General features: G+C 40.8%; 5 protein-coding genes across 5 annotated transcripts; 2 read left to right on the top strand and 3 right to left on the bottom strand.

The window, feature by feature from the left end:
• Nucleotides 1-913: 913 nt before the first annotated feature.
• Nucleotides 914-3,502, bottom strand: LOC103997974 (uncharacterized). The gene is made up of 2 exons (XM_009419330.3): nucleotides 1,489-3,502; nucleotides 914-1,420 (listed from the first exon to the last, which is right to left on the bottom strand). Exons 1-2 carry the CDS (start codon nucleotides 2,512-2,514, stop codon nucleotides 1,013-1,015), a joined length of 1,434 nt encoding a protein of 477 aa, XP_009417605.2. The 5' UTR covers nucleotides 2,515-3,502; the 3' UTR covers nucleotides 914-1,012.
• Nucleotides 3,503-3,705: 203 nt separating this feature from the next.
• LOC135649215 (2-oxoglutarate-dependent dioxygenase 19-like) lies at nucleotides 3,706-5,329 on the bottom strand. The gene is made up of 5 exons (XM_065167399.1): nucleotides 5,255-5,329; nucleotides 4,832-5,137; nucleotides 4,521-4,756; nucleotides 4,121-4,448; nucleotides 3,706-4,023 (listed from the first exon to the last, which is right to left on the bottom strand). The coding sequence occupies exons 1-5, from the start codon at nucleotides 5,312-5,314 to the stop codon at nucleotides 3,781-3,783; spliced, it is 1,173 nt and encodes a 390-aa protein (XP_065023471.1). The 5' UTR covers nucleotides 5,315-5,329; the 3' UTR covers nucleotides 3,706-3,780.
• Nucleotides 5,330-5,468: 139 nt separating this feature from the next.
• Nucleotides 5,469-7,344, bottom strand: LOC103997973 (E3 ubiquitin-protein ligase ATL6-like). The gene has a single exon (XM_009419329.3). It carries the CDS (start codon nucleotides 7,121-7,123, stop codon nucleotides 5,816-5,818), a length of 1,308 nt encoding a protein of 435 aa, XP_009417604.2. The 5' UTR covers nucleotides 7,124-7,344; the 3' UTR covers nucleotides 5,469-5,815.
• An 8,589-nt stretch (nucleotides 7,345-15,933) lies between these two features.
• On the top strand, nucleotides 15,934-17,637 carry LOC103997971 (transcription factor bHLH94-like). The gene is made up of 3 exons (XM_009419327.3): nucleotides 15,934-16,393; nucleotides 16,630-17,034; nucleotides 17,129-17,637. The coding sequence occupies exons 1-3, from the start codon at nucleotides 15,989-15,991 to the stop codon at nucleotides 17,225-17,227; spliced, it is 909 nt and encodes a 302-aa protein (XP_009417602.2). The 5' UTR covers nucleotides 15,934-15,988; the 3' UTR covers nucleotides 17,228-17,637.
• A 1,730-nt stretch (nucleotides 17,638-19,367) lies between these two features.
• LOC135583609 (29 kDa ribonucleoprotein A, chloroplastic-like) lies at nucleotides 19,368-21,530 on the top strand. Its single transcript, XM_065166807.1, has 4 exons — nucleotides 19,368-19,747; nucleotides 20,563-20,661; nucleotides 20,773-21,051; nucleotides 21,303-21,530. Exons 1-4 carry the CDS (start codon nucleotides 19,427-19,429, stop codon nucleotides 21,420-21,422), a joined length of 819 nt encoding a protein of 272 aa, XP_065022879.1. The 5' UTR covers nucleotides 19,368-19,426; the 3' UTR covers nucleotides 21,423-21,530.
• The last annotated feature ends 6,289 nt before the right edge of the window (nucleotides 21,531-27,819 follow it).

Below are 27,819 nucleotides of genomic sequence, written 5' to 3'. Positions count from 1 at the left end.
AAAATGTCACGATGAGTAATTTGTATGGACGTAACGAAAACTCATGCCGAAAATTTTATCTCGATTTTGAGGAGCCAAGACTTTAATTGAACTTAAATTCACAGCAATTCAATATCTTAAGGTAAAAATTTATCAAATTAATTAAGTTGATTCCGTAGTGTGGAGAGACAGCTTAGAAGGAAACTCTTTTTTTTTCACGTATAATTAGCATTATGCATTCTTTGGCTTAAGAAGTTCGCACTTCAAATAATATTTCTTAATGTGATCAATGCATCACAAAAAATGATGGAATAAAAAATCATTGAAGAAAAAGGAGAACACACAAAGATCAAAAAATAGCTAAAACACAATATAGAATATTTAGAAGACCAATCAAACTAAACCCCAAAGAAGAATAAATTTCGATTGTATTCGATAATATATTTATATTTTTAATGTGAAGTTGAAGAAAAATATTTGAATAGATGTACGGCTGTAGAATGCTTTGAATACTTGATAAGCAATAGATGGAAATTATCTTTTAAATATATATTGACGTAAATGTTGTTTGATAAAATTATATTTCAAAAGCCCATTGAATATTTTATGATAAATTTACCTTGCTAATATTTTTAATATTTAATCAAAGGTGAATACATATTTTTATTTAAATTAATGAGTAAATAAATAAATGTATGCAATCTTATAAGAAATTTTCTCTAGCTCAAATATATAATAAATAAATAAATAAATAAATAATTACATAAATAAATATAAAATAATATGTAAAAATAAATAAATAAAAATTTATCTTATATTGATTTCTAATTAATTTATTTTGAATTTTAGATAAAGTCATAAGATACTCTAAAAAATTGAGATAATATCAGCATTTGAATATTTTCAACAAATATGATTTTAATAAAATTAATTAAACATCAATTCATATAAATATTTGATATGTGCTGCACCTTCCTTTCATATATTATGATTGTTTCATATACTACGATTGCAAACGTAGCCAAGACTACAATCATCGATCACAAGGGCAGGGAATTGATGATCCTGCAAGATCCGCATGGTGGCTTCCGCTCGATGCCTCACTCGACTTCACCTCTTTCACCTCGCCCAGAACCTTGGCCGCCCAGTCGGCGAAGCGGGCCTCGTCATGCCCGATCTGTGCGTCCTTGTAGAAGAGGAAGCACGCGAGCTTGTCCGTGTGCGGGCACTCCTCGCCCTGGGGATCTCGCCATGAGCCCTTGTGCTGCATTCCGGCCCAGTTGGCCATCCAGCTGTAGATGTACTGCCCCGCGCCGGCGAGCTCCTGCCACCCCTTGGGGTAGAACTCCATGACGCTGCTGTTCTTGTCCATCAGAAACAGGTTCGTCATCTGGCACCCGTGGGGAGACACCAAGATGTCCGTCTCGCTCATTAGCTTCACCTGCATCGACGATCGATGGCTTAGTCGGAGATGGGAAGAAGGAGATGGGGACTCTGGTTGAGTAGTACCTGGTCGCAGAACGTCATGTTGTTGCCCCATGCAACCTTAACCACGCACCCATCCACCTTCGCGCACTCCTTCTCGAAGATCCGGATCACCGTGGACTCGTTCTTGAAGGACCTCGATCCCAATCGAAGCAGCAGCGTCATGCGAATGGCCTTTGGATCCGTGATTGCTCGAGTAACGCCGCAGTAAGCTCTGGCTTTGCACCGCATCATGTCGTACACCTCCCGCCGCCTCTGCTTCTTCATCGCCCCTTCGTTATGCCTGAACACCACCGCCTTCTCGAAGCAAGCCGGTCCGGCGCCGCCGTGTCCTCGAAGGTCCTCGATCCTCACCTCCCCGATGGCTGCCCTGGTGAGATTGTGCACCCACGCGCCCATGCTGGTCCTGAGCTCGCCCCAGTGGAACAGCACCCAGCGATCGGGAACCGCGCATTCCTTCCTCTGGTGCCATGATACGAACGGAAGGATGGCTGACGTCCCGTGCCACAGGTTGCCGTAATCGAAGTAGGTGTCTGAGACGAAGGTTAAACCTGGAAAGAGCGTAGCGTCGTGCGGGAGGGCCTCAGGCCATGCTAACGCATACGAGTTCTTGGTCCCGTCGGAGGTGTCGCGGGCCGAGAGGCAGAGCAGCCTTCCCTTGGACGCCTCCGACGGGAAGTGAAGGTGCAGAGTCTCGTCACCTTCGAAGGTGTCGTTCATGGAGCTCATGAACCACGTGTGGCCCGACGTGGGCTCCTTGGCGAACCTGAGGTCCTTCAGCGGGAGGAAGGTGACGGAGTCGCGGAGCATGGATCGAGCGCGGCCGAGCTCGGTGTGGATCGAGGATTCGTCTCGATGTAACGCCTGGTCGAAGAAAGGCCATGACAGGGAACCGGTGGAGACAGAGGACGTGAGGACCTGGATTTGGAGGAGGACCAGGACGAGGAGGGTGGCGAAGGTGGTGATGAAGCATATGGAGCTACTGTGGGAGTGGGAGAGGAAGGGGACGCATCTTGGGATGGCGAAGGATTTGGAATTCTGCTCCATCATGCTGCATATCAGAATGTAGAGATGGAATGACTGGTTATTTAAGTTGTACAGCACCACAAAGCTTTGTATGTTCTGCACGATACTATAATCCGCAAGAAGAGTTACAACTTGAAGAAGAATGGTTTGAGTTGTTAGATGGAAGAACTGCAAAAGGAGACTAGAAAGAACACAACCGCTGTTTGTTCTTTTATTGGAATTGATTACAAGACAGTGGAACTTAAAAATGCAAGGATTATTGGTGAATGTGCTATAGTGATGGAATCATGGTGTGCATGTTGGTAGGAAGATGGTGTATTAGATGTATAAGATACTCGAATAATTGGTCAATGGACTTCCATTTGTGTCATGAGCCACAGTGGGAGTCATGGTGGACACGTAAGGATGGAGATTGATGGTAATAATGGCGACATGACATGCCACGACGTCAGTCGCATCCGGATGATACTCTGTCCAAAAAGGATAATAATGTCGACGCGACGTACGCTAACGTCACCCACTCTGACAATGATTTCATCACTTGATCGAGACAGAGGAGAACGGTGACCGAGGCACGCCCATACCCTGCAGCAGTTCGATTCTTCACGCAACGCCAACGGCAATGTTAGACATCGTCAGAGGTACGATACTGCTCTTGCAGGCAGGGACATCAGGTAACACTAAACTGTCCTATAAATACCCCCGAGTTTTAAACGAGAAGAGGAAGATAGACAACAAACTCCACTCCGCATCTGCTGACTCGATCGTCGGAGGGGTCGAGCCGAGCGCCTCGGCCCGACCTTCGTGCAGGTGCAAGGACCGAGGTCCCCTGCGGACGCGCAGGCGAGTTCCTGCCCAGAAGAGATGGCTACACCGTCCTGATCGGACACCGCACCCAACCTCCCCGGCGGGCTCGAGGAACGCCCCAGGGAGATCCCGTCGTCCGAACCCGAACCAAGCCGCGTCGGCCCCGAGACCACGACTCAAAGTTGTTTCCCACAACTGAAGAGTCATTATCTGTCTAATCTTATTACATACTTCATATATATATATATATATATATATATATATATATATATATATATATATATATATATATATATATATATATATATATATATATATATATATATATATATATATATATATATATATATATATATATATATATATGGTCTTAGCATTTTCATCACCGATTTCCACTCTCACCGCATCTCACAAGAACATACTCGGTGTTGAGCAGAGTACTCTGCTCATCATCTTCTATCACCGGAGACCAATAAGCAATCATTACACTCTCAGATGGTCGAGGGCTGACTTCTCCCAGAGCTTGTTCCGCTGTTGGTGCTCGAGGTACTCCCTGTATCTCACTCCTCTGTACATGGCTGGCCTCTCGGGGCTCACCAGTTGGGCGACTGGTTCCACCACCGTGTCCAGCGAAGGAGCCACCACGGTAGCGATCGACATCCGCGTGCTTCGGCCATTGATGACGGCCCGGTGTAGCACGCTCTTGTACCTGCCATTGGTGACAATCTGCCTCCATGGATGGTTTTACAGTCATCATAACAAGCTCAAGTTTGCCACAAGAACCAGTGGAGTTGTGGAGTGGTGTGTGTGAGAGAGCTTATACCTCCATCTGATCGCCAGTGTTCACGAGGAAGGAGTTGGGTGGGGGCTTGACATGAACCCATTTGCTGCCATGCTTGACTTGCAGGCCGTCGACGCCGTTCTGGTGGAGGAGCGTGAGAAGGCTGTGGTCGGAGTGGGGAGGAAGACCCATGGCCAGCTCCGGCTGAGGACAGGGAGGGTAGAGGTTGACCGCACAGACCTGGAAGCATGCGTCGAGGTCCAAGGCGTTGTTCATGTAGTCCTCGTCGAGTTCCAGGCTCTCCCACATGCCTCTGAGCAGTTCCATACCCACAACCCTCGTGCAAGCCGCGTACTGCCCCAATGCCTCCCTGTAAGTGTTTGCGTTTATGCCACAGAGTCGAACTTATGAAGAAAGTAGTGAACTTGGACCATCGGAATACCTGAAACCGAGAGGCTTCGCCGGAGAATGAAACGCGGGGTGCACAACTATCTTGAAGTAGTCCCTCCAATAGCCAACGTCGTCAACCTTCGAGTTGAAGCTGGTGCCGTACCTGATGGGATCCATGACATGCTTCCCCGAATGCTCCGCCTTCTCCTCCTCCTCCAAGTCGAAGAACCCCTGGGCGGCAGCCAGCATCGCCTCCCTCACCGTCTCCGGCACGCCATGGTTCACAACCTGCAATCACACGGAGTCGATCAGTGTAAAGCCAGCATGCGCACGCAGAATTGGTGCTGCGAGCTGCGGACGTACCACGAAGAAGCCCCACTCCTCGCAGGCCCGGCCGAGCTGCCGCACCATCTGCGAGCGTCGGGCGGGATCTCCTTGGGTCAGCACGGAGAGATCGATCGTGGGGATTTGCCCCTCGAGGGTGGGATCGACGTCGGAGGGAGCGTCGGGATCTCGACAGGCATAGTGGGTAGGGACGGAGGAGAGGGCGCCGGAATCAGATAGTTGTTTGAAGGAGTCTGGGAGAGAGAAGAATCGCGCCGTTGCCATGAGAGGACTTGTTGGAGGCTCAGATGTGGAGATGGGAGCGAGGAATTGGAGAAGGAAATGCTGTTTATTAATCAAAAATACATGAAATTAATTTTGCTATTGTTAGTTTCGTAATAATTTGATTACAATTACACATTAGATTTTAGCTAACTTATGCTATATTTTTCTCATTCTAACCTTGGGAAGTAAAAAGAAGAGGAGGATATTTTTGTTGGCGATTGCAACAGGTGCTCTCATCCACACGAATCATGATGATGACGTTTGGCTGCCACTGGTTACCGGATCAGGACGACGACTTCAGCCAAAAGAAGACGAGATTGATTGCAGCAACTCTTATGGGAGGTAGCGTGGTCGATGACAATTACATGAATAAATGTATATACCAAGCATAAATAATCAATAAAAAGAAGGTTTATATAAGTGTGGTTGATGACATTTGACGGTTGTCATGAGGTTGTTTGGCGTCGCCCCATTCTAACAAACTGGTACTCGAGAAAACGACGCGCTAACGCCATCGCGTCGGCAACTTCTGCTTTTTTTTTTTTTTTTCTTAAAATTCTATTTTTTTAATACGAGAAAAATAAAAAAAGATCCTTTTAAACACCGCCCTTGATTTTGTCTTTTTGTACATTTCTTCAACGGATGGTGTAATGCCACGTCATTCAAATTGGATTTTGGTTATTAGTGTGTAAATGCAGTGAGGGAAAAAGGTGAAGGAATCGAAAGAGCTCGACTCGGTCAGACTCGCCCGGCGTGTCCGGTAGCTGACGACTCGTCGTCGTCGGCCGCGGCGGCGGCGGCGACGACGGACTTCGTGGCGCCACTACCCCCGCCTCCAACGCAGTAGAACGGCGTTCTCACGGCCGTGAACTTCCCGCTCGAGGAACCTTCCGCTTCTCCCTTCTTCACCGACGCCTCCCCGCCGTCAGCTCTCCTCACCGTCACCCACGGCGGGACCTTCGCCGACAGCGTCCGGATGAGGAACGACGGCCAACGGTCCGACCTACCCAGCCGCGCGCTCCTCCCACCGCGGCTGCTCCCCTCCCCTGCTCCTCCTCCGCCGGTGCCACGGGACCCACGACGCCAGCTCCCCTCGACGGTGGTCGCAAACGAGACGCAGCTCGTCGACCGGTGGAGCTTCTGAGAGGCAAATATCTCCCGCCACACGTGTTCCGGGAGCCGCAGGGTGTACCGCTCGACGTTCTCCCCGGGCAGAACCACCGAGTGTCCTGTCGTGTGGGAACGACGTAATTTCGGCGGCCGGCGCCCCGATCGCGATCCCACCTCCGGTCTCTGCCTCTCCTCTATCCGTGCCAATCCCTCATTATTGTCCTCCCCGGGAGCCTTGTCCACGACGATCGTCAGGTGATCCAGCGGCCGCCGCAACTCCTCTTCTAATCGCCGCTCGGACGGATGATGGGGTGCCTCGCGATCCGGGTCGGCGGCAATGACCACGGTAGGGGTTTCTCTGTCAGCCGTGGCGTTGGTTGCTTCAGCGAGGTTGGAACGGCAGACGGGGCAGGTGACGTGGGAGGCGAGCCAGGCGTCGATGCATTCCGGGTGGAAGGCGTGGCTGCACGGAGGAAGAAGGCGGAGGGCGTCGTTGTCCTCGAACTCGCTGAGGCACACCGCGCACTCCAGCGCGCCCTTTCCCAGCTTAAGCCCCTTCACCTCCGCGTACACCAATGTCGGGAACGTATACAGCAGCTCCGGGCTCAGCCCCATCTGCTGCTGCAATAGCAGCCTCCGCGACCGGGCTGCAGTTCCTCGGCCGAGGCCGTGTCGGTCGGAGCCGCCGCCGGCGCAGTGGCGGATGTAGATGGAGAGGAACCCCACTAAGAAGAGGGCGGCCACAAGGAACACGATAACTATGGCCATGGTGGCGTTGAAGCTGGGCGCCCCGAAGTAAGGGTTGTACTTGTCGGAGGGCACCGAAGCCGACGAGGACTGTGCGTGGGCGCACCTGGCAGTGAGCAGAAGCAGCGCGAGCGGGAGGACGACATAGCCGGCCGACGCGATCGGACGGCAACCGTGCGTCGTAGCCATGGAGGGCGGTGAATGGCGTCGCGGGGCGGAGTGCGATAAAGGCGGAAGCGAAGGCGTATCGACGTGAAGATAAAACCGCGTCAGGGCGCACGCTTCAGAGCACCAGGAAGGCGGTTCGAAGCTTCGGTGGCACGTGACGCGCGCACGGTCACGTGGTTGCTTACCCACGGGCCGCTCCTCCCTCCGATCGTACGCAAGCAAAGCATCAGGGTGACCACCGGTGAGCCGACCGCCGATTGGCCGACGGATCCAGTTCACTTATGGCTATCAAGTCACCAATCAGAAAAAGACGTCTTCAGATTGTCCATAACGCATGGGGCCCGTAGCAACGACGAATGGGTCCCATAAGACTGGTATAGGTAATTGACATATTGTGAGGTTCTACTGATTCCTTCCGTGTTCGCAGGTGTCGTCAATGCAGCAGCAGCAACGCCGTCTGCTCGACTCACCAACCAACTAGAGGCATCAGTGGTCGGATACCGTCCATTCCAATCATGAATCCCCAGCTGTTCTCACCACCTTGACTCGTGCTGGTTAGCATCCACCGTGCAGGTATAACTTGTACTTGAAGCTTGGTTACGTATGATAGCTGTGAAGCATTGGGCGGCCAAATCAATTGAAGCCAGCAGGTAAGCAAGAATGATATTTGCGGCTTATTCCTTTGCATGATATGATAAATTAGGCATCAACATAGAAAATCTGGCATGTTCTAGTGAGATATATATATATATATATATATATATATATATATATATATATATATATATATATATATATATATATATATATATATATTCAATGCCTGGACACGACAATCAATAATACGGCATGCACAGACTGTACTCCCATTTGCTAGGTTTGGTTGAATAGAATAGTGCATGACATTTGTGCACCACGAAGATAGGCTGGCTGTGCTTTGTTCAGTTCTGGAACACATGCATTTGTCTCTCTCACAGTGTCGGTTGGTTGACTTGAACAAACAGTGTGGCTTTTCGTTCTTGCTGTCTTAATATGTATTCGTTTTAACTAGCTAACAGTTAATAAAGCTAATGCTCTTAGACTCTATACAGATACCACCATCAGTATCTGCAACTTATGCATCTTGTTGTTTTACTTGCAAGAAAATTTACTATACATATTGCTTTTCCTTGAACTGAGACTGAGAAGAAAGACCATAATACTTCACAGGGATGAGTAAACAGTGTGATCTAAGTCATTGATAGTGGGGTAAGTTAAAAGGGGGGCAAATGACATAGCCCTATATTTTCAAACAATGACCGATAAGATAGTTACATATGATGATGATGTTGCACTAGTGGAGTCAGTGACCATGAGATTAATTATAGCTCACAGTCATCTTCAAGCAACTCCCTTATTGCGTCTTAGCATTTCGGAATCAGCGACTCGGTTTTTTAAATTTTAAAAATCAAAATCAGAAATAAGTAGTTCCAATTTATATATCATTGGTTTCGGTTCTTAGTAATTGAATCGTCCATATTCGATTCTAATTCGGTTCAGAATCAATAAGTTATCGAATCGAATTATAATTAGCTCACATGAAAGGCATCCAATCGATTATTATCATTGAATTTGGATTTTATTACTATCAGATCAATATTTTAAATTAAAAATTATCGAGATTTTAGATATACTGTCATTATACAAATGTTTTAGATTCTAAATTTATTGAACCTGTGAAATATTCATCATTACTTCGATTACTCATTATTTCCAATTGGATTTAGCAATGTGGATCAAAGTCAACGTTGGTCAAAATCAAGATTGATGGTTTGACTATCTAGATTTGAGTCAAATAAGGATCAAAGATGGTATCACCTTACATTTATTTCACCAATGAACAAGAAGACAGGATCGAGCTAGATGAATCCAGACCACCTGTTCCAACTGCTTGTCACTGTACCAACACACAGGCATGAGCCCTACTTGTTGCTTGCAATTATGAATGCTTGGTCTCCCAACAATGAAGTGCTTGTGCTTGGACTTGGAAGCAAGTTGAGATGAATGCAACCCCTTCTGAGCCCAATTTGGAAGGTTGCTTGTACCAATTTCACATGTTGTCACAAAATGTGTCAGAGAAATTAATTAGAAAGCAACAAATATAGACAAACAAACTCAATTTTAGTATCAGATATCAATATAAGACAATGAATTCTGGGTGTAAACAAAAAAAGGGGGGTCAAGATCAAATTATTTCACTAATCAAGATTAATGTTTTGCTAATTAAGATATTAGATAAAGGAGGAGTTGTGCAATGGCCAATGTTATTTATCCTATAGAGATTAGTGATCATAGAGATTGTTTCTTGAATCGACCTTGTTTCTTGATCCAACCATTCGAAAAATTAAACCTATTCTTTTTTTTTTTTTTTTTTGCCAAACATGATTTTTCACACAAACATCGTCTCTCTCGTAAACATAATAAGACTACACAATATTCAGGAAGGGACCAATTTTTTTCATTATTATTCTTCAATCAATTTTTTTGATTAATAGGAACAAAAAAAATAATTTTCTACACACAAGAAGAATTTTAGATTAATAAAAATCTCTATACATTTATATTATCAAGTGAAGAAAATGGTCTCGCGATATATTTATATACTAACGATATAGCGATTAAGTGAATGTGTCCTAAGGCCATTTACTAAAGATTTAAATAATTAGAACTATTCCAAGAATTGAACGTTGATTTCGGATCGAATATCAAATTTATATTAAAAGAATAATAATATTAGAAAAGGACTAAAGAACACTTGTTATGTTACTAAGTATTCAAAGAGTCTGAAAACTTGAGTTCTAAGGTTGTTTAATCTAATGTGTGTTATCCTTAATCGTTTTGATTCATACTTATTGGTTTATAGATCTTTGCAATCTGCATATGATGGTTGTTTTATATCAAGAATTTTCCCTAATCCAACAAGCTTAAATAAATTTATTTAATCCAAAAGGAAGATAATTTTGTTTCCCACTATGGTAGTGATATTAGGCTCCCCTAAGAACCCTAGATGAATGTGCATAACACTTCCATGTCAAACATTATCCACACAGTAGATTCTTGCAATCCACTGTGGAGTAAAGGGCACTGCTCATGCATGTAGGACTGTGTGGCCTACACAAAGGCCTAAGGTGGGGGTGTCACATAATTTGATGCAAAAGAGACAAATCCATGATCTGCCAACCCTTGTAGACAATCATTTGATAACAACATGACAAGCTCGAAATTCCACACCCACATGGGATGCTCCTTCGCAGGTTTAGGTTATGCTCATTGCCAAGGTAGATGACAATGATCGATCCATCCTCCATCTCTTGTGGTACTAAAGGATCACATTGTTTCTCACTTTTCATCATAAAGTATGAATGGGAAAGACAAAAAGGGTGGAAACTGAAACTTTCACCTGCTTGCAGTATTTGGTGTGTGTGTGTGTGTGTGTGTGTTAATGCATTAAGATCCTTCGAGTTTTCAAACTCTATTCTTCCATAAAGATTTCTGCTCTGTTTTAACATGTTTTAGAAACAATACAAGAACACAAATGTTTCTGTATCCTTTTCTCTTAAGTGCCTGCGATCAAATTCACAAGTGTCGGAAAGAAATGATGAGACAGCATGTTCTCCTTCCCCAGAAGAATTATACCAAAACAGCACTCAGGTACTTCACTTGGGAATCTATCCCAACCAGCAGCACCCACAGCTGCTAGAGCAGTCAGTACAAATCACTGCCACAGCTGCCAACCTCTTGTTTTGGTGTGTCCTCAAAGTTGTCAGATGATCTTATGACCAAGGAATCATTATTTCTTGTAGGCAACACACACAGATGTATGTGATCAGGCATATCAAAATTATCCCAGAACAAGCTGCTGTCAGTCCAGTGCAAACACTTCTCTTTTTTTTGTTTTTTGACCTGCAACCATGGGAAGCCTCAAAGAACGGGTGTGTCATTTTTGGGGCTCTCTGGCCATGGCCACCCACATGAACAGAATGCAGCAAGCTCCGAATCAAGCATTTGATTCCCCTCCCCCCCCCCCCCCCCCCCCCTTCCTTGTCCAGACTTCCAAGCGACGTAGAACAAGTGAGAGAAGATGCAACAACAGATCTGATGCGTTGGTGTCGGAGCAATACGGTGAGAGCAGCGAGCTAGGAGAAATCATCTTGGCATCCACGGCAGATGTTTGCAGAGGAATCTGAAGGGAGCGTCCCTGTGGCCATGACACAGCTTGTCGCGGTGGTCACATGCGCCCTTTCTCACTCCCAACTCTCGTCCTCAGGCCATGCAGGGAGCATCTGAGCTCCCATTGCCATCTCCTTTTCGTGTGTGTCGGCTTCTGTGCGTATCCGCAATACAAGAGCACATGCTGTAGCCCATTTCACCACCAATGTTACTTGTTGCTTGTCTCCTTTCACTCCATTGGCCTTATATGACGTCGGCCTTATACGACGACCTTGTCCTTTGTTGCGTTGCCTTCCCGAGGCCTTTAAGATGAAAGAAATAAGTATCTTAATTTTTTTATTAATAATATGTACGAATTTATACATAAAAATGACTATAAAAATATAATAATTATATATATTTTTAATTAAATATAAAATATTTATCTAAATCATTTCATAAGAGAGGATATAACGTTGAGATCATGATCTCGTTATTATCATAATAATATTCGATAGAATCATAATAATATATTATCATAATATTTATAATTTATAATTATAATGATATATTATCAAAATATTGAGAGGATAATCTAATCCTTATTTAATTTTTTCAATAATATCCAACTTAGAATACTCTCACAAAATAGTATTTCAATTGGATATATCGATCAAAATTTTAGAAATTATTGGCAAGACAAAAGCTTATAAGAGCATCTCTAATTCATTAGAAAATAAAACATGAGAGACACTTAACTTACTATTTTGAATTTTGTCACGAATAAAGATTAACATATATATATATATATATATATATATATATATATATATATATATATATATATATATATATATATATATATATATATATATATATATATATATATATATATATATATATATATATATATATATATATATGGTATCATGATATTATCATAATATATAGATGAAGGATTAAAGAATGTGATAAATAGTTCATGAAGTAATAATTAAATTTATTAAATTTTAATAATTATAGAAGTAATTACTCGTCCTTAAAAGATCTTGAAATAGACTATTGTTTCTTAAAACTCAAAGCAATTTGAATTGTGATTAAGAAATATGATGTAAATACTAGTAGATGTCATCTTATCGTTATTATTTGTTGAATCAACATATGAAAATGCATAAAGTAATAGAGAAAGTAATTTTAAAAAAATAAGTCATAATTAATAGTGTCTTCTAAGTACCAAAGAAGATATTTAATATTTATTTAATGGTTAGAAATAGGTTTATGCATAAAATGAGATAACTTGTTAACTACATACGTAATATCCAAATGAGTAAATGTCAAATATTGTTGACTTATCTTCAAGCATTTTGGTAGAAGATCAAAATATATTTATGTTGAGAAAACAAAAAAGACTATTTGCTCTAACTTGAACATCAAGAAAATAACTACGGATCCAAGATTTTTTATAAAAATAAATTATTTTTAATCTATTGAATAAATAATTAAATTAAGTCATCCATACAAGCTAGTAGAAATATAGTTATATCCTCGTTAGAATAAATGAATAATGAATAATAAGATTAAAATTATAAAATTTAATTGATACTAAGATATATTCGAAGTTCATGATACGAAATATGAGGAACCTAATTGAGATCATAAAAAGCTTTGCATACCATACAGATATGTTGAGAAAGAGAAAGATTATGATTAATAAAATTTGAAAGTTATTGTATAAAATATTCTTAGAAATATAACAATGAAGAAATACATTATTCATGTCCAACCATCAAAGTCTTCAATTGTTTGATAAGATAAAATATAAAATAATATGAATTATTATTAGTTTCACAACTAGGCTAAAGGTGTTATGGTACTCAAGGCTTGGGCATTGATGAAATCTCTTTGTAATATTTTTTTTTTTATATTTATTAATAGATAAATTAGGGTTTTGTTAATAAAAAAACTCATTTGCGCCAACAAAATTTTGACTTGAATAGGATAGGACCTAATCTTATGTAATAAAGCATTATAGTCTTCAAACATTGTTGTTATTTATTCAGGAGTTTACAAGACTTAGTTGATAGTAGAAGGTTCAAAAATAAATTTTTAAGATTGTTTTATAAAAAAATATTTATTTGGTTTAAAGGCTTGATTTTTAGATTTAGTGATCAATGAATAAATTAGTGTAGAGTCAATCACATCTCTAAAATATGTTGAATAAGAAGAATTTAAAATAGGAGATACTGAAACTAAATAGTTGGATGGACAAGGTAATATAGTGTCAATCATGTACCATCAAAAGGTAATTATCAATCATGTACCATTGAGGAAAAACCTAATAAGTTTTGAGTGGATAAAGTATTTGGATTGATAGGTAAGATTAATATTTTAATCTGAATGAGGATGATAATATAAGGTGGCTCATGAATTTTGGGAATCCAATCAATAAAGTTGATGGAAGTTAGTCTACGTAAAAGAGGGTTAAGTGATTTATAAGACAAAATAAAATCTACAAAATCAATTTAGTATGAAATAAAAATTCTTTTGTTCGATAGATCAAAATATTTAATGTCACTTTGATTAGTAGAATATCTACAAAAAAAATATGATTTTGATCATGCTTTTAGTTTATTATGGGTGTAACATTTTAAACATAGATAACATAGACATCTAAAAACATGTAAATTATTATAGTTACGATTAGATCTATAATATTTTTTCAAATAATGAAACCATATTAAGAACTAGAGTGGGTATGTAATTAATAAGATAAGTTGATATAATAAATACATGAGACCAAAATTAAAAAGGTAAGCAATTTAAGCATGTACGTTAGGTTATTGTGCCATATTTGAAATGGAGCCTTGATAATAGCCAAAATAAAGATAAATTTTGATGAAAATATTGTAATAATTGACCACTTATAAACTCTATATTCAGCTTCTCCACAAGATATGTCTTTGTATTTAGATCATTCACAACAAATAAAGTTGGTAAGAATTCAATAGAAATATTATTAAAAAAATTAATTTAAAGACATATATTTGGTTATTTTTCATTTTAGGACTATAAAGAACATTAGAAATTAAAAATAATTTTGAGAAAAAAAAGTTTATAAAACTAATATAAGTTATCTTAAGACCTTTATTATCACCTATCATGATATTATCTAATTATTATAATCTGAGTGAAGAGATAGATTATTCAAGTAAAACATGACATGATGATAAGTCCTGAAATCAATAAGCTAGTTTGATGAAAGTTAAAAAGATTAAGCAACAAAGTGATTAAGTGACTATGATAATGGAAACCAACTAAGTGGTGTAAGGTGGGTGGTGTAAGGTTGGTAGTGAAAGCTAAAACATCCATAGAATATTAACTTACAAACAACAATATTCCTTTAATAAATGACTTTGTTGTTAAATTATTTCTTAGATAAGTTGATAATTTTGTTATAGGCTTGTTGCATGTTACTCTAGAATAATTGTTTGGATGACTACCTAGTTGTGGATATTGCCTTTATTATTAGAATTAACTTTATTAGTAAAATTGATAATGATAGAAGAGATTTTAGAATGATGTGACTCTCGTTTAAAATAAGCTTTATAGTTAGAAAGCTTATCATAAAGTTCTTGAAAAAGATATAGGACTATCCCGAATACGAATCACAGTCAAAATCTCTTTGTAATTTAAATTAAGATCATTTAATACATGAAAATCGATCTTTTTATCGTTAAAAGATGTATCAGCCATAGCAAGTGTATTTGCTTAAGTTTTGATAGTCTGCATATAGTAAAAAAAAAACTTAAAGAGGATTTCTCAATATTGTATGAGATAACCATGAGATTAGTTGATATATATTATTATAAACTTGGACCACACGAGAGAATTTTGTAAAGACTATATAGGGAATGATTCGAGGAGAGAGAGAGAGTGAGAGGTAATGATAGTATTTCTAAAAAGATGATCTTGATGGATTCAAAAAGTATGTTTAGTATTAATAATTTCAAAATTATTCTTTCTATTTATTGAGGGCAAGTGACGATATAATCTATATAACCTATAAGATGATAATCAATTTGAAAAGAATAAAATTGATCCTACCAAGAAGTATAATTTATGGCTACGAGAGAAATTACCAATCATATCAAAAAGTGGAGTCGAGAAGAAACTACTAGAAGCAACCTACAAGTTTGAATAAGATGACTAGTTTGAATTTTTTTAATAGTGAGTATGAATTTATACTCAGTAGTAAGATCTAATTATAAAATATAAAATTATAATTATATTTTATAATAAAATATAAAATATAATAATTATATTTTATAATAAAATATAAAATATAATAATTATATTTTATAATAAAATATAAAATATAATAATTATATAATTTTTTTCAATAAATTATAAATATAAAATATCTCTCTAAAATTTTCATAATGGAAGAGATCATGATTATAATCCTTATTATTTGATAGAATCATGATTATATATTATTATAATTTCTATTTAAAATTACGATGATATACTATGGAAATATTAAAAGAATTAGAATATTCTGATTTATTTTTTTTCAATAACATCCTTCCTATTCCTAATATAAGTCTCCTCCATTCAGCTTCTTCCTCTTCCCCAACGGAAAAGGCAAGCTTGATCTTTGTGTGCTTTGTCCATAGATAGGTGATTGATCGAAGAGAAATGGCACTGGCCGAAGCACTCGGTTTTACAACGAAGGAGCTGTGCAACGTGGGATGCGAGATAGGTGGTGGCGGCGACGGTCGCAGGAAGCTGAACCGAGGGAGGGAGGTGGCAATAGGGAAGCGCGGCAGCGGCAGCAGCTGGGACACCTGTTGCTCCTCCATGCTGCAAAACTTCGATGACTGGGATGTGGATTCGTGGTCGCCGAAGACCGGATCAGCTGCCGTTTGCCAGGAAGGGACGGCGGACCGGAGGAAGAGGCGGCGCACGAAGCGGTTCAAGAACAAGGAAGAGGTGGAGACCCAGAGGATGACTCACATTGCGGTGGAGCGCAACCGGCGGAGACTGATGAATGAGTACCTCGCCGTGCTCCGGTCGCTCATGCCCGCCTCCTACGTCCAAAAGGTTCGTCTTCCACACCTTCCAGAAATTGATTCCATCTCATCCGAGACATCTCTTCTCCTAATCTCTTCCACTATTAACAGCCACTTTTTCTCATCATCTCATCAAGATTCTAATCGTCATGCAGCAAAAAAATTGCACCATCTTCCCTCACATGTTTGCACATATATGGCCTAAAACCAGTTCAATAATCTTTGATCGATGAAGAAACCCCAAACAGTTCATCTCTTCCTTGGCAGGGTGATCAAGCATCGATCGTTGGAGGTGCCATAAATTTCGTCAAAGAGCTTGAGCAGTCAGTCCAATCCCTCGAGGCTCAGAAGCGCATCAGGGAACGATCAAAGGCGGCTCCTTTCGCTGACTTCTTCACCTTCCCCCAGTACTCATCCAGCTCCTCGCACTGCACTAGCACTTCTAGCACCGACACTACCGCCACCGGCGAAGCGGCGCGCAGGAACCCGTCGGCCATGGCTGACATCGAGGTCACCATCGTCGAGAGCCATGCCAACGTCAAGATCTTCTCGAGGTGGCGACCCAGGCAGCTGCTGATGCTGGTGCTGGGCCTGCAGAACCTGCGGCTGACGGCGCTTCACCTCAACGTGACCACCGTCGACGAAATGGTTCTCTACTGTTTCAGTCTCAAGGTAAGATGCGCCACCACCCTCTCGATTCCAATCCCTTCTCTCGATGCCATGACTCACGAGTTGTTGTTTTCTTCCTCTGCTTTTGCTGGTGAAGGTAGAAGACGATTGCCAGTGTGCATCAGTGGATGTGATCGCCACTGCAGTCCACCAAATAATTGCAAGGATCGAGGAGGAGGAGACTGCTCACCACTAATCCGCTTCTATCAGAACACTTCAGTGACGATAATGTCGGTGCCTATAGCGTTCTGTATGTTCTTTTAGATTTCTGTTTGCTGCTTATTGAATTGGCTTCAGAGTGAGAGAGACTCCATCATCGCTCCAAGAGATGTTAGATAGTATGCAATGGCTTCTGGTTGTGTAAGAGCTCAGTTCATGACTTACCATAATGTCTTCTTTCTTCTTGTCGTTCATCGAAAAGATTCAGATGTTCCATCCGCATCTTTACAGTTTCACACTTTAAACTCAATTTACATAGGAATCATTTTGTTTAATTCTCTTAAAGGAGGCCTTTAAATGAAACAGCTTTAGAAGTGATGTTTTAGGTACTTGATGTGCTTTGAACATATATGATCACTATGTCAAGAAAAATGAAGATCTAAGTTCACTCTTTTCTCCTATTTATCTTGTAATCCTGTTTGAATCCCTTTGTTTCTCTTCCTTCTCAAGAAAAGACTTCAAAGTTGCGAGGTTAGAAGACAACATAAGCTGTTGAAGGATGCGATTGCTTTTTGTGCTACTTCTCTGAGACAAGCATGGAGGCTGTTGATGAACACTGAGTTGGGTATAACACTGTGGCTAAAAGTCTTTCTCAATCCTGTTTACATGCACATTTTAAGGAATGCTCATTGTCCTCTCCCACAATACAATGCAAGATGATTGAAGGAGCTCATGCCCCATGTGTCCTTGTAAATGACAAAAGAAGCAGCTTAAACAAGAAACATGTAGTCCAAGAAAACAACAGTGTATGGATCAGAATGTTAAGCATAATTGCAGGTTACTAAGCGTTGAAACATGTGCAAGGAGCATCAATTTGTTTTATGAGAGTGTAGTTCATTGTTGAAAGTGGATTGCAAGCATTCAACTCAACCCAACTTTGCATGACCTCCTTTGGTTCATGCATTGGTCCTCCTTGCATAGACAGAGGTTGCTGAATTCTTTTCAGCATCTAATGTCTTCTAAAAGAATTATCGGCTGAGTCTTTTATTATATGGTTGATGGAGGAGTTCTTGAAGTCCCAAGCAATGCATTCAGCATCCATCAGGACAGAATCAAATTATTGGAATTCTTGCAGTTCCTGCAACTTCACATCAGTTATCTGAAATATCTGGCAACAATGTCCACTTGCAAGCTATTACCTAAAGAATTATATGGATTTAACCAGACACTTCCTGCAAGCTACACTATAAAGAAGAATCTACAGTGTTGACTATGGACAAGTCATTGTCTGAAAGCTAAGACATGATTTCCTTAAATCAAGTGACCAGCTTTCCCTACAGAAAAAGAAAGAAAGGCTTGTGGCTGGTCAATTCAAGAGCATTAACTTTAATGTACACACACCAGAAATCTTTCCAGGTTATGTTCTTGATGTTGTAGAATCACTGTCACCTTCCATATCTGTTTGAGAAACACCACAACCTATCCAGTTGATACTCAAATGTCCATAATGTACATGCATATCACTCCTAGACTACCCACATAATGCCTGTGAAGAATGAAGCCAGAGGTAACACTCTTTCTTTGTTGAAGAATCAGTATCTAACATGAATAAAGTGTTACATGAAGGAATTGGAGAAAGGAAGAAAGCAAAGCAGAAAAGGAAACAACAAAATGGAAAAAGAAGAGATACAAGAAAAATTAAACACGCAAGATTACAAAGTAGATGTTCTTTCTCTACTTCTTACATCTTCAGATTAAACTGGCATCTTCTTTCTTACAGGAAGCAGCACGAACAGATTATGATTCCAGAGTTTGTGCTTGTAGATTTGCTGATGCATGACATCTCTTCTCCGTCCTTTAAACAACTGCTCATGGGATTACATAGAAGTAAGATCCTGGTAACTGAAGCGCCCCATCGTTGGATATTGTTTGCCGAGAAGTCTTCCATCATCACGTTTTGGTTTGTACTTGTAGTTTTTCGACTTTTAGCCCGATCATTTTTGGATTAAGAAATGTTCTCTGTTCTTCGAATACCAGCAGTAAGGTATCGGACCACCTATAGGCGACACGCGTCAGGTCCGCAAATAGCCACGTAGACAATATCTGTGAGCGATTAATGGAGCCAAGCTGGACCGTGCCTATGTCCAGACAGCTGAACCGGTAGTTATTTATCCCTAGAGCTGAAGGGGCGCTCCAAAGGATTGAGATCTTTTCTTGTGTCCTCTGTTCTGGGGTCATGGCGCTTCCCCTTCTCCGACTCCCTTCCTCTCACAACCCTCACCTCTCTGCCTCCTCCCCTTCGTTCTTCTCTCTGCCCTCTCCTTCCCGCGTGACATGTTCTCCTAGAAGGGCGAGTGGAGTTCTCCTCCTCCTCCTCCGTCGAGAGATATCTACTTTTGCCGCTCTCAGCAGCAGCGCTCCGGCAGCACCAGTGGAAACGGCGGAGAGCTCGGGGGCGGCTCGAACGAGGCTGATCGCCCAAAACGTACCTTGGAACTGCACGGCCGATGACATCAGAACTCTGTTCTCGAAGCACGGCACTGTCGTCGACGTTGAGGTTCGGATTCTCCTGCTCTATGCCTATGGAAAAGATCGAATCTTTGAGCGCGAGTCCATTTGTATCATACCATTTTAAGTTCTAAGCGGGATTTTCTGTATCATTTCTTTTAAATGCTTCCGACTTTGTGCTTGATGAGATATTAATGTCTGCTCATGATTTATGAGTATATTATAAGTGAAAAAAATGATTTTTTTTTAATTATCTGAGTATAAGCAAAACTAAAGAGCTTGAAGGATGATAATTATGATGCCATGAAGTCGGAATTTAGTAATTTCACTATCACTGGTTACAAAAAGAACCAAATTGATTTATTTACAACATTGATTGATGTATTTACAACTAGTTATCTGAGTATGGCGAATATGGACATCATTGATGTATTTACAACCAAACTGATTTATCCCAATACTAGAGCTGAATGATTGGCAATGCCAATTATATCATAAAGCATGTAAAACAACAAAAAGAACTCTAGTCCACTGGTATAATTCCTTATCTAGGATTATATCTCTTTAACTTTTGTTTATTTAATAGATGCCTTGATATTGTTCACCCATCATGACATAACTAGTGCATGTTCTTGTGCTAATGGTGGCAACCATTAGGATTTCGATATTGGTAGAACTAGCATCTATTTAGGAAGTTACTTGAAACGGGGTGTCCTTCTTTATGCACATGTCAAAATCTTGGTAGACCTTGATGTGTATCCTGCAATCTGTTTTCTCTGACCCTTTCACAATTTCTTTTAAGATATTTTGGCTTATTTCACCAGTACCAAATTATTGTCACTTAGACCTTGCTTCTTGGTCCAGCTGTCGATGTATAACAGCAGCAGAAATAGAGGATTGGCATTCGTAACAATGGCCTCGGAGGAGGAGGCACTAGCAGCACTTAGTCATCTGAATTCATATGTAAGTTCTCAGGGAGCAATGGTGCTATCGTTCATCTTATATTTATGGTCAGAGCATCAGGCCTCTATCATTGTGGTGGGTGCCTAATCATGAGTTCTGTTGGTGATTTAGGATTTAGATGGTCGTGTGATCAAAGTGGAATTTGCAAGATCTGTGAAGAAGGCTCCTGTTGTGGCAGCAGGTCCTGTTCCAAAGTATAATGTGTTTGTGGGCAATTTAACTTGGAGGGTAAGATCTCGGGATCTTCGAGAATTATTTAGTGGCAGTGGGAGCATCCTATCTGCTGAAGTCATCTTCCAAAGCAATCCAAGAAGATCAGCAGGCTATGGATTTGTCTCGTTCGCATCAAAAGAAGAAGCAGAAGCTGCAATAACCACTCTGAATGGAAATGTAAATCTAGGTTTATGTCTCTAGTCTATTGTGAGATTTCCTTTTATGACAGATGCACACAGATTCCTTTCTGGCATGGCTGTGCATGTTGATGCGACAGTACAGACTAGCTCAGCGAATGCAATTACATTTTCGGCATGGCATGTGCCAAATGGCACAACAATTCATATACAGCAAACCATCTACCATTTACTGTTTATTTATAAGTCTTCTATTTTATCATCCGGTTAACACCTTGCTAACCACTGCAGAAGTTGATGGGAAGACGCATTCGTTTGGTGTTGGGTAAGGATCAAGCAGTTGATGCTGAAAACAAGGTGGATACCTATGAGCAATCAGATGAGATATCAGATGAGGTAGATGCTAGCTGAGAGCAACCAGAGCCAGATGAGATGTGGCTGAAGAAAATTGAGGCATGTAAAAGTGACATTATATATATTTATGTTTTTTGCATTAATATATATTTCTCTTTTGGTTCAGTATTTATTTTCTTGACTACAGTTTTTTGTGAATTTATTTCGTTTGTGTATCATATTCCATATCACTGAGTTTCTAGTCAGATCTTATGTGAGAATCAATCCATAAGAGCTGGATCAATTTTTTGTGAAACTTAGTCGGTGGAGCTATTTAAATTTATATCGATAATAACTACTTGTCTTTATTATAAGATTTTCAATGAAATGTAGACTTTCTTGTGACTGAGCTGCTGTTAAACATATGGAAATAATAACCTTTTTCTGAAACTATCATAACGATATGGACATTAAAATGGCATGGGAATTAACATTAAGATGAGTGTGGCATATAGGCTATTATCTATATAGCAAGTTACATCTTAACCTCTGACAACTAAAAGAGCGGGTAAAAAAGTGTTTGCCACGAGACTGAAAGCGCAGTTGGTAAATTATTGGTTGGTAGAACGCATGCTATCAGCACCTTACTCCTTTTGAAATTCACGCATACTTGAGCAACATTTCTCTATAACAGAAGATTGATGTTGTAGATATCAAAGAAGACCTTGAAGCTACCTTGGTGGGTTGTGTACTTGCTTTAGATGTTTGACTTGATCTCACTCGACCTGTTCATGAGCTAGCATCTATGGGTTTCAATGGTTTGGTCTTTCTTCAATGACTTGAAAGCTTGGCTGAAAGAATCATGACCTGGAACTGCACCATAAGCTCATTGATGAATGCACCAAAACCATAGTGAGAAGTGGAGGGTGTTAAAGCATGAACGATGTCAAGTCTAAGAAAGGTACGCAAAAATTCAGTCGATGATTTGCATTTTTCAGATGATTGAATTCTTACATTAACCAGCTGTATTCCTGAGATACTTATGATGCTGGAGCCTGACTCTTAAGCCTTTATAAGCATTGCTGTTTCCATAAAAAATGATCAAATTATAACTTGAAGAATGATACTTTGAAGTCAGATAAAAGTCAAATAATGAAGTTGTCTCAAGATTTCATTTATAGGTTATATTTGCAGTTAGACCGACTGAGATAAACGAAGGAAACCTCTGATTTTGTCATGGATAGATAACATTCTAAAACTTCCATGCTTGTTTTTGTCAGAGAAGCCAAATATCAAAGTTATCTCATTAGGCTTTACAGATTTAATTTATAGGCTGTCTGCAGATACTGAAGGAAACTGAGTTATGGATGTTAAAATAAAGAGATAAATGAGTTGTAGAAGAAGAAGTTGAATGTTATTGACATATCCTCCGTCTTTATATACAGGTTAGAAGGAGAAGTTTCCTCAACGGGTTAGAGGATTTCCCTCAACAGAGTAGAGAGATTTCCTCAACAGTTAGGGAAATCTCATCTACTTATCATGCCCCCGCAAGATGGAGCTCCTATCAAGGAGGCCAATCTTGGACTGATGTAATGCAAACAGCTTACGAGCTATAGGCTTCGTAAGTGAGTCGGCCAATTGATCAGCTGTATGAACATGAGAAACACGGAGTTGACGGCGGACAACTTGATCACGTACAAAGTGGAAGTCAATAGCAATATGTTTCATGCGGGAGTGGAATACCGGATTAGCGCATAGATAGGTAGCTCCAATATTATCACAATATATTGTAGGAGTGGAATCGATGTTGAGTTCCTGGAGAAGATTCGTGATCCAATTGAGTTCTGCAGTGGTAGCGGCAATGGCACGGTATTCAGCTTCAGTTGTAGACCGGGCGACTGTCTTTTGCTTCTTAGAACTCCAACTGATTGGATGAGCACCAAGGAAGATAATATACCCCGATGTGGATGTTCTATCATCAAGGTTGCCCGCCCAATCAGCATCGGCAAATGCATGAAGACGAAGTGGAGAGTGTTTACGAAAAAAGAGTCCATGATTTAGAGTCCCTTTAAGATATCGTAGAAGTCTCTTAACCGCAGACCAGTGTAGAGTAGATGGTTGCTGCATAAACTGTGATAATTTGTTCACAGCAAATGAGATGTCTGGACGCGTGAGAGCTAAGTATTGTAAAGAGCCAACAACTTGGCGGTATTGAGTGGGTTCCGTAGCAGGACTTCCATCTGATAATTTGAGAGAACCGCTAGTAGAGATGGGGGTTGTAACTGCATTTGCATCCTGCATGTTTGTCTTTAATAACAAATCTTGAATGTACTTGCGTTGTGATAAAAGGAGACCGGAAGATGTGAAGGTAGCTTCGACGCCCAAAAAGTAGCTCAAGGGTCCGAGATCCTTAAGCGAGAATCGAGCTGCCAGCTGTTTGACGAACGCTTGGATGCTGGCGGGATTGTTGCCTGTGACAATAATATCATCCACATATACCAGAATATACACTGTGTTTCCATGATGATGTCGCAGAAACAACGAAGTGTCAGATTTGGAGTTAAGAAAGCCGACAGAAGTCAAAAATGAGCTAAGTTGAGTGTACCAAGCTCTCGGAGCCTGACGAAGTCCATAAATGGCTTTTCGAAGTTTGCAAACATGCTGTGGATACTGAGGATGAGTAAAACCGGGGGGTTGTTGCATAAAAACATCTTCAGATAGAGATCCCTGTAGAAAGGCATTATTAACATCCAATTGTCGTAATTGCCAGCCTTTAGTGGTAGCCAGACTCAAGATAAGCCGGATTGTAGTGGGTTTAACAACAGGACTAAACGTCTCAGTGAAATCAACTCCAGGTCGTTGATGGAACCCTTTGGCGACCAGGCGTGCCTTATATCGAGCAACTGAGCCATCTGGGTTCCGCTTAATTCTAAAGACCCACTTACACCCGATGATGTTTTGTGAAGGATGAAAAGGAATTAGATCCCATGTTGAATTATGGAGGAGGGCATTATATTCCTCGCTCATGGCAATACGCCAATGCAGAGATTTTTAGGCTTGAGTGAAGGTGGTGGGTTCAATGTTGGGGGATGAGGAATTCATGACAGCTTGTAGGTTAAGTACTTGACGAGGTTTAAAAATACCATGCTTAGAGCGAGTGGTCATAGGATGATTGGAGATGACAGGATTAGGAGGTAATGTTGGGTGAGGATCAGTGGCACAAGCCGGGTCAAGTGGAGACACGTCAGGGGCACTTGGGCGAGAAGGAGGTAAAGAGGATGGTTGTGTTTCGGAACATATTGCCCCATCAATTGGAGAAGAGTGGAGTGGAGTAGGAACAGAGGAAACGGGCAAGTGTTGAACTGGAGTGATATAGTGCGGATCAGGAGGGGAGGAAGTAGACGAAGACATGGGAGGCTCGTCCGATTGATCCGAAGGTATACTCCAGTGAGATAGTGAAGTGGTCCGTATGGCAGGATATGGAAGGGTTTGGAAAGGAAAGTTAGACTCAACAAAGATAACGTGACGTGATACAAAGATTTTGTGAGTGTGGAGATTATAGCAGCGGAAAGCATTATGGTCAAGTGAGTAACCAATAAAGACGCAAGGAGAAGATCGGGATGTTAACTTATGAGAGGCATAGGGACGTAACCAAGGATAACATAAACAACCGAACACGCGGAGTTTACGAAGGTTAGGGGGTTTGTGGAACAGTGTGTCAAAGGGGGACTGGTGTTGTAGAACTGGTGTAGGCATCCGATTAATTAGGTAGACAGCAGTTTGAAAGGCTGCTGTCCAGAAAGTTGAAGGCATGGAAGCCTGATGTAAAAGTGTGAGTCCAGTTTCTACTATATGCCGATGTTTGCGTTCGGCAGAACCAACTAGTTGAGGAGTATGTGGAGGAGACTTGAGGTGTTGAATGCCACAAGCTGAGAGATGAGACGCCAGGGCTTGATATTCACCGCCACCATCAGAGTAGACTGTTTTAATGGTAGACTGAAAATAGTTTTCGACCAACTTCTGGAAAGTGGAAAAAACGCGAGAAACATCAGATTTATGAGAAAGAGGATATATCCATGTGTACTTGGAGAAGTGATCTACAAAAATAACATAAAATCGAAACTTATCAAAAGATAAGATTGGAGCAGGACCCCAAACATCAGTATATATAATTTCAAAAGGTTTAGAGGAGGAAATTGAAGATGAACCAAAAGGCTGCCGATGACTCTTATTACTAAGACAAGCATCACAATGCATCATAGAATTAGGGGACTTAAAAAAAGGAAGAGAGTGACAAGATAATAATTTCTGCTGAATAAAGGGTGAGGGATGGCCAAGCCGACGATGCCACACATCAACTGGAGCCGCAACAGAAGAATGAACAGTGGGCTGGGTCATTCGAGAGGCTGACGGCCATTCATAAATGTTGTCTTTATTCGGGCCTTGGACCAATGATGCCCCCGTGCTCAAATCCTTAACAAGAAATGAATCAGGAAAGAATTCAATGGAAGTATTGTTATGTTTGCAAAATTGAGAAACAGAAATGAGGTTGCGTGTAATATGAGGGGCGCATAAAACATCATCGAGAGTAAATGTATTAGAGTCAGAATTAAGCGTTGTGGAACCAGTATGAGTTATAGAAAGTCCTTTACCATCACCGATGATGATATCTTCATGTGTGACAGCTGCCGATGCATGGTCTAAACTGCAAACCACCCTGGCAAATCATTCGCGTACTCGCAAGCTCAGTCTTCTATCCAAGCTTATGGAGACAAAACAAGAGGGAAGTACTATCTCTGATTATTTACAACTTATCAAGGTTATCATCGATGACTTGGCCTTGATAGGTCATTCCCTATGTGATGAAGAGGTTGTCATTCATACCCTCAATGGTCTCGACACCGACTACAAAGAATTGGCTCCTCAACAGTTAGGGAAATCTCATCTACTTATCAATGGATAGATAACATTCTAAAACTTTCTTCAACTTCCATGCTTGTTTAAATTTTTTTTTGTGATAAGCCAAGTTTGTCAGAACTGCCAATAACTACTTGTTGAAGTATGATTGAAGTTTTAGAAACAGGTTCATCTCTCTTCAGAGTGCACCAGGACTTCATTGTGAAGACCATCCGCTTCCTGCTTGCCTTGTACGGAAAACAATGGCATGAACTGATCGGATCCAGAGGCCTGAGGATTGATTGACCCAAGAAACTAAAGTTGATGATATTAAAAAAGGCTTCAATAGGAGAAGATTGAGTGTGAGTCAATATAGGACAAAAATCAAGTTGGCCTCCCACCTATTAGTGATGGGGATATAAACAGGAATAACCTTTGTATAGGAATAAATACTAGAAGACCAAAATACGCAGCGGAATAAAATAGAAACACAATCAAACAGAACACCAAGATATACGTGGAAAACCCCTTCAATGTGAAGGGTAAAAACCACGGGGTAAACTAGAGATAATCCACTATGAGAATAATGAATATACAAATCTCAATCTCTTGCCCAAAACCCAAGCAACAACCACAAGAGAATAACTGGGATACAAGGATCACGTTACTGCCCACAATATCTAAAACCTCCCAAGTAATCACAGCAAGAGCCTACTGTAGATTTGATCTAACCTGAGATGAGAACACTGCTAGATGATTGTGAACAGTCTCTCTGCGTTGTCCTTGTCTTCTTCCCTTTCTTTCTCTTCCTCTTCTGCCTTGTTCTCCTTCTTCTCTTTGGAATCTCGTCGCTACAAAGATCTGCCTCGTTGCTGCCTTTTTATAGCTTTAATCTGCCTCTAAAACGCAGCCACCACACCCCCCTAATCTTAATTAGGGTTAGGTTAAGAGGGGGTGTGAGCTGTGGGCTGATAAAGCCCACATGGGCTGAATATGGGCCATCAGCCCAACAACCTCCCCCTTCAGCCCATAAGGGAGGCTGTCCCATGACTCCTCAATGTGAAGCCATACCGACCAACTGTCGGCATATCTCCTGTCTTTCTTTTGTTAAGGTCTTCGTCAACATGTCTGCTCCGTTGTCATCTGTATGAATTTTCTGAAGCTGCAACTGCTTCTCTTCAAATACATTTCGAATCCAGTGGTATCTGACATCTATATGCTTTGACTTGGAATGAAACATTGGGTTCTTACACAAATGGATGGCACTCTGGCTGTCACAATGCATCACATAATTTTCCTGTTTCAGCCCCAATTCTTGTAAGAATTCTTTCATCCATAACATTTCTTTGCATACCTCTGTAGCAGCAATATATTCTGCTTCTGTGGTGGAGAGAGCAATACACCTTTGTAACCTGGATTGCCATGACACAGCTCCCCCTGCAAAAGTAAGTACATAACCTGAAGTAGACTTCCTCGTATCTATATCTCTTGCCATATCTGCATCTGTGTAACCTGTTAACGCAGGTGGTCCACCTCCAAAGCTTAAATAAACCTTAGAGCTCCCTCTGAGATATCTAAA

This window comes from Musa acuminata, chromosome BXJ3-9, assembly GCF_036884655.1.
Source record: "Musa acuminata AAA Group cultivar baxijiao chromosome BXJ3-9, Cavendish_Baxijiao_AAA, whole genome shotgun sequence".
In the NCBI taxonomy this organism is placed as follows: Eukaryota; Viridiplantae; Streptophyta; class Magnoliopsida; order Zingiberales; family Musaceae; genus Musa; species Musa acuminata.
The sequence above is the reverse complement of the archived record's forward strand: the minus strand, read 5'-3'. Positions and strand labels throughout refer to the sequence as shown.

Bases quoted from the DNA above. Each gene is read 5' to 3' on its own strand.
- LOC103997974 (XM_009419330.3), bottom strand. From the start codon at position 2,514: ATGATGGAGCAGAATTCCAAATCCTTCGCCATCCCAAGATGCGTCCCC. The intron at 1,421-1,488 runs GTACTACTCAAC...TCGTCGATGCAG, and splicing joins ACATGACGTTCTGCGACCAG to GTGAAGCTAATGAGCGAGAC.
- LOC135649215 (XM_065167399.1), bottom strand. From the start codon at position 5,314: ATGAGAGCACCTGTTGCAATCGCCAACAAAAATATCCTCCTCTTCTTT. The intron at 4,449-4,520 runs GTATTCCGATGG...AAACACTTACAG, and splicing joins GCGAAGCCTCTCGGTTTCAG to GGAGGCATTGGGGCAGTACG. The intron at 4,024-4,120 runs GTATAAGCTCTC...CCATGGAGGCAG, and splicing joins ACACTGGCGATCAGATGGAG to ATTGTCACCAATGGCAGGTA.
- LOC103997973 (XM_009419329.3), bottom strand. From the start codon at position 7,123: ATGGCTACGACGCACGGTTGCCGTCCGATCGCGTCGGCCGGCTATGTC.
- LOC103997971 (XM_009419327.3), top strand. From the start codon at position 15,989: ATGGCACTGGCCGAAGCACTCGGTTTTACAACGAAGGAGCTGTGCAAC. The intron at 16,394-16,629 runs GTTCGTCTTCCA...CTTCCTTGGCAG, and splicing joins CCGCCTCCTACGTCCAAAAG to GGTGATCAAGCATCGATCGT. The intron at 17,035-17,128 runs GTAAGATGCGCC...TTGCTGGTGAAG, and splicing joins TCTACTGTTTCAGTCTCAAG to GTAGAAGACGATTGCCAGTG.
- LOC135583609 (XM_065166807.1), top strand. From the start codon at position 19,427: ATGGCGCTTCCCCTTCTCCGACTCCCTTCCTCTCACAACCCTCACCTC. The intron at 19,748-20,562 runs GTTCGGATTCTC...TTCTTGGTCCAG, and splicing joins GCACTGTCGTCGACGTTGAG to CTGTCGATGTATAACAGCAG. The intron at 21,052-21,302 runs GTAAATCTAGGT...TAACCACTGCAG, and splicing joins TAACCACTCTGAATGGAAAT to AAGTTGATGGGAAGACGCAT.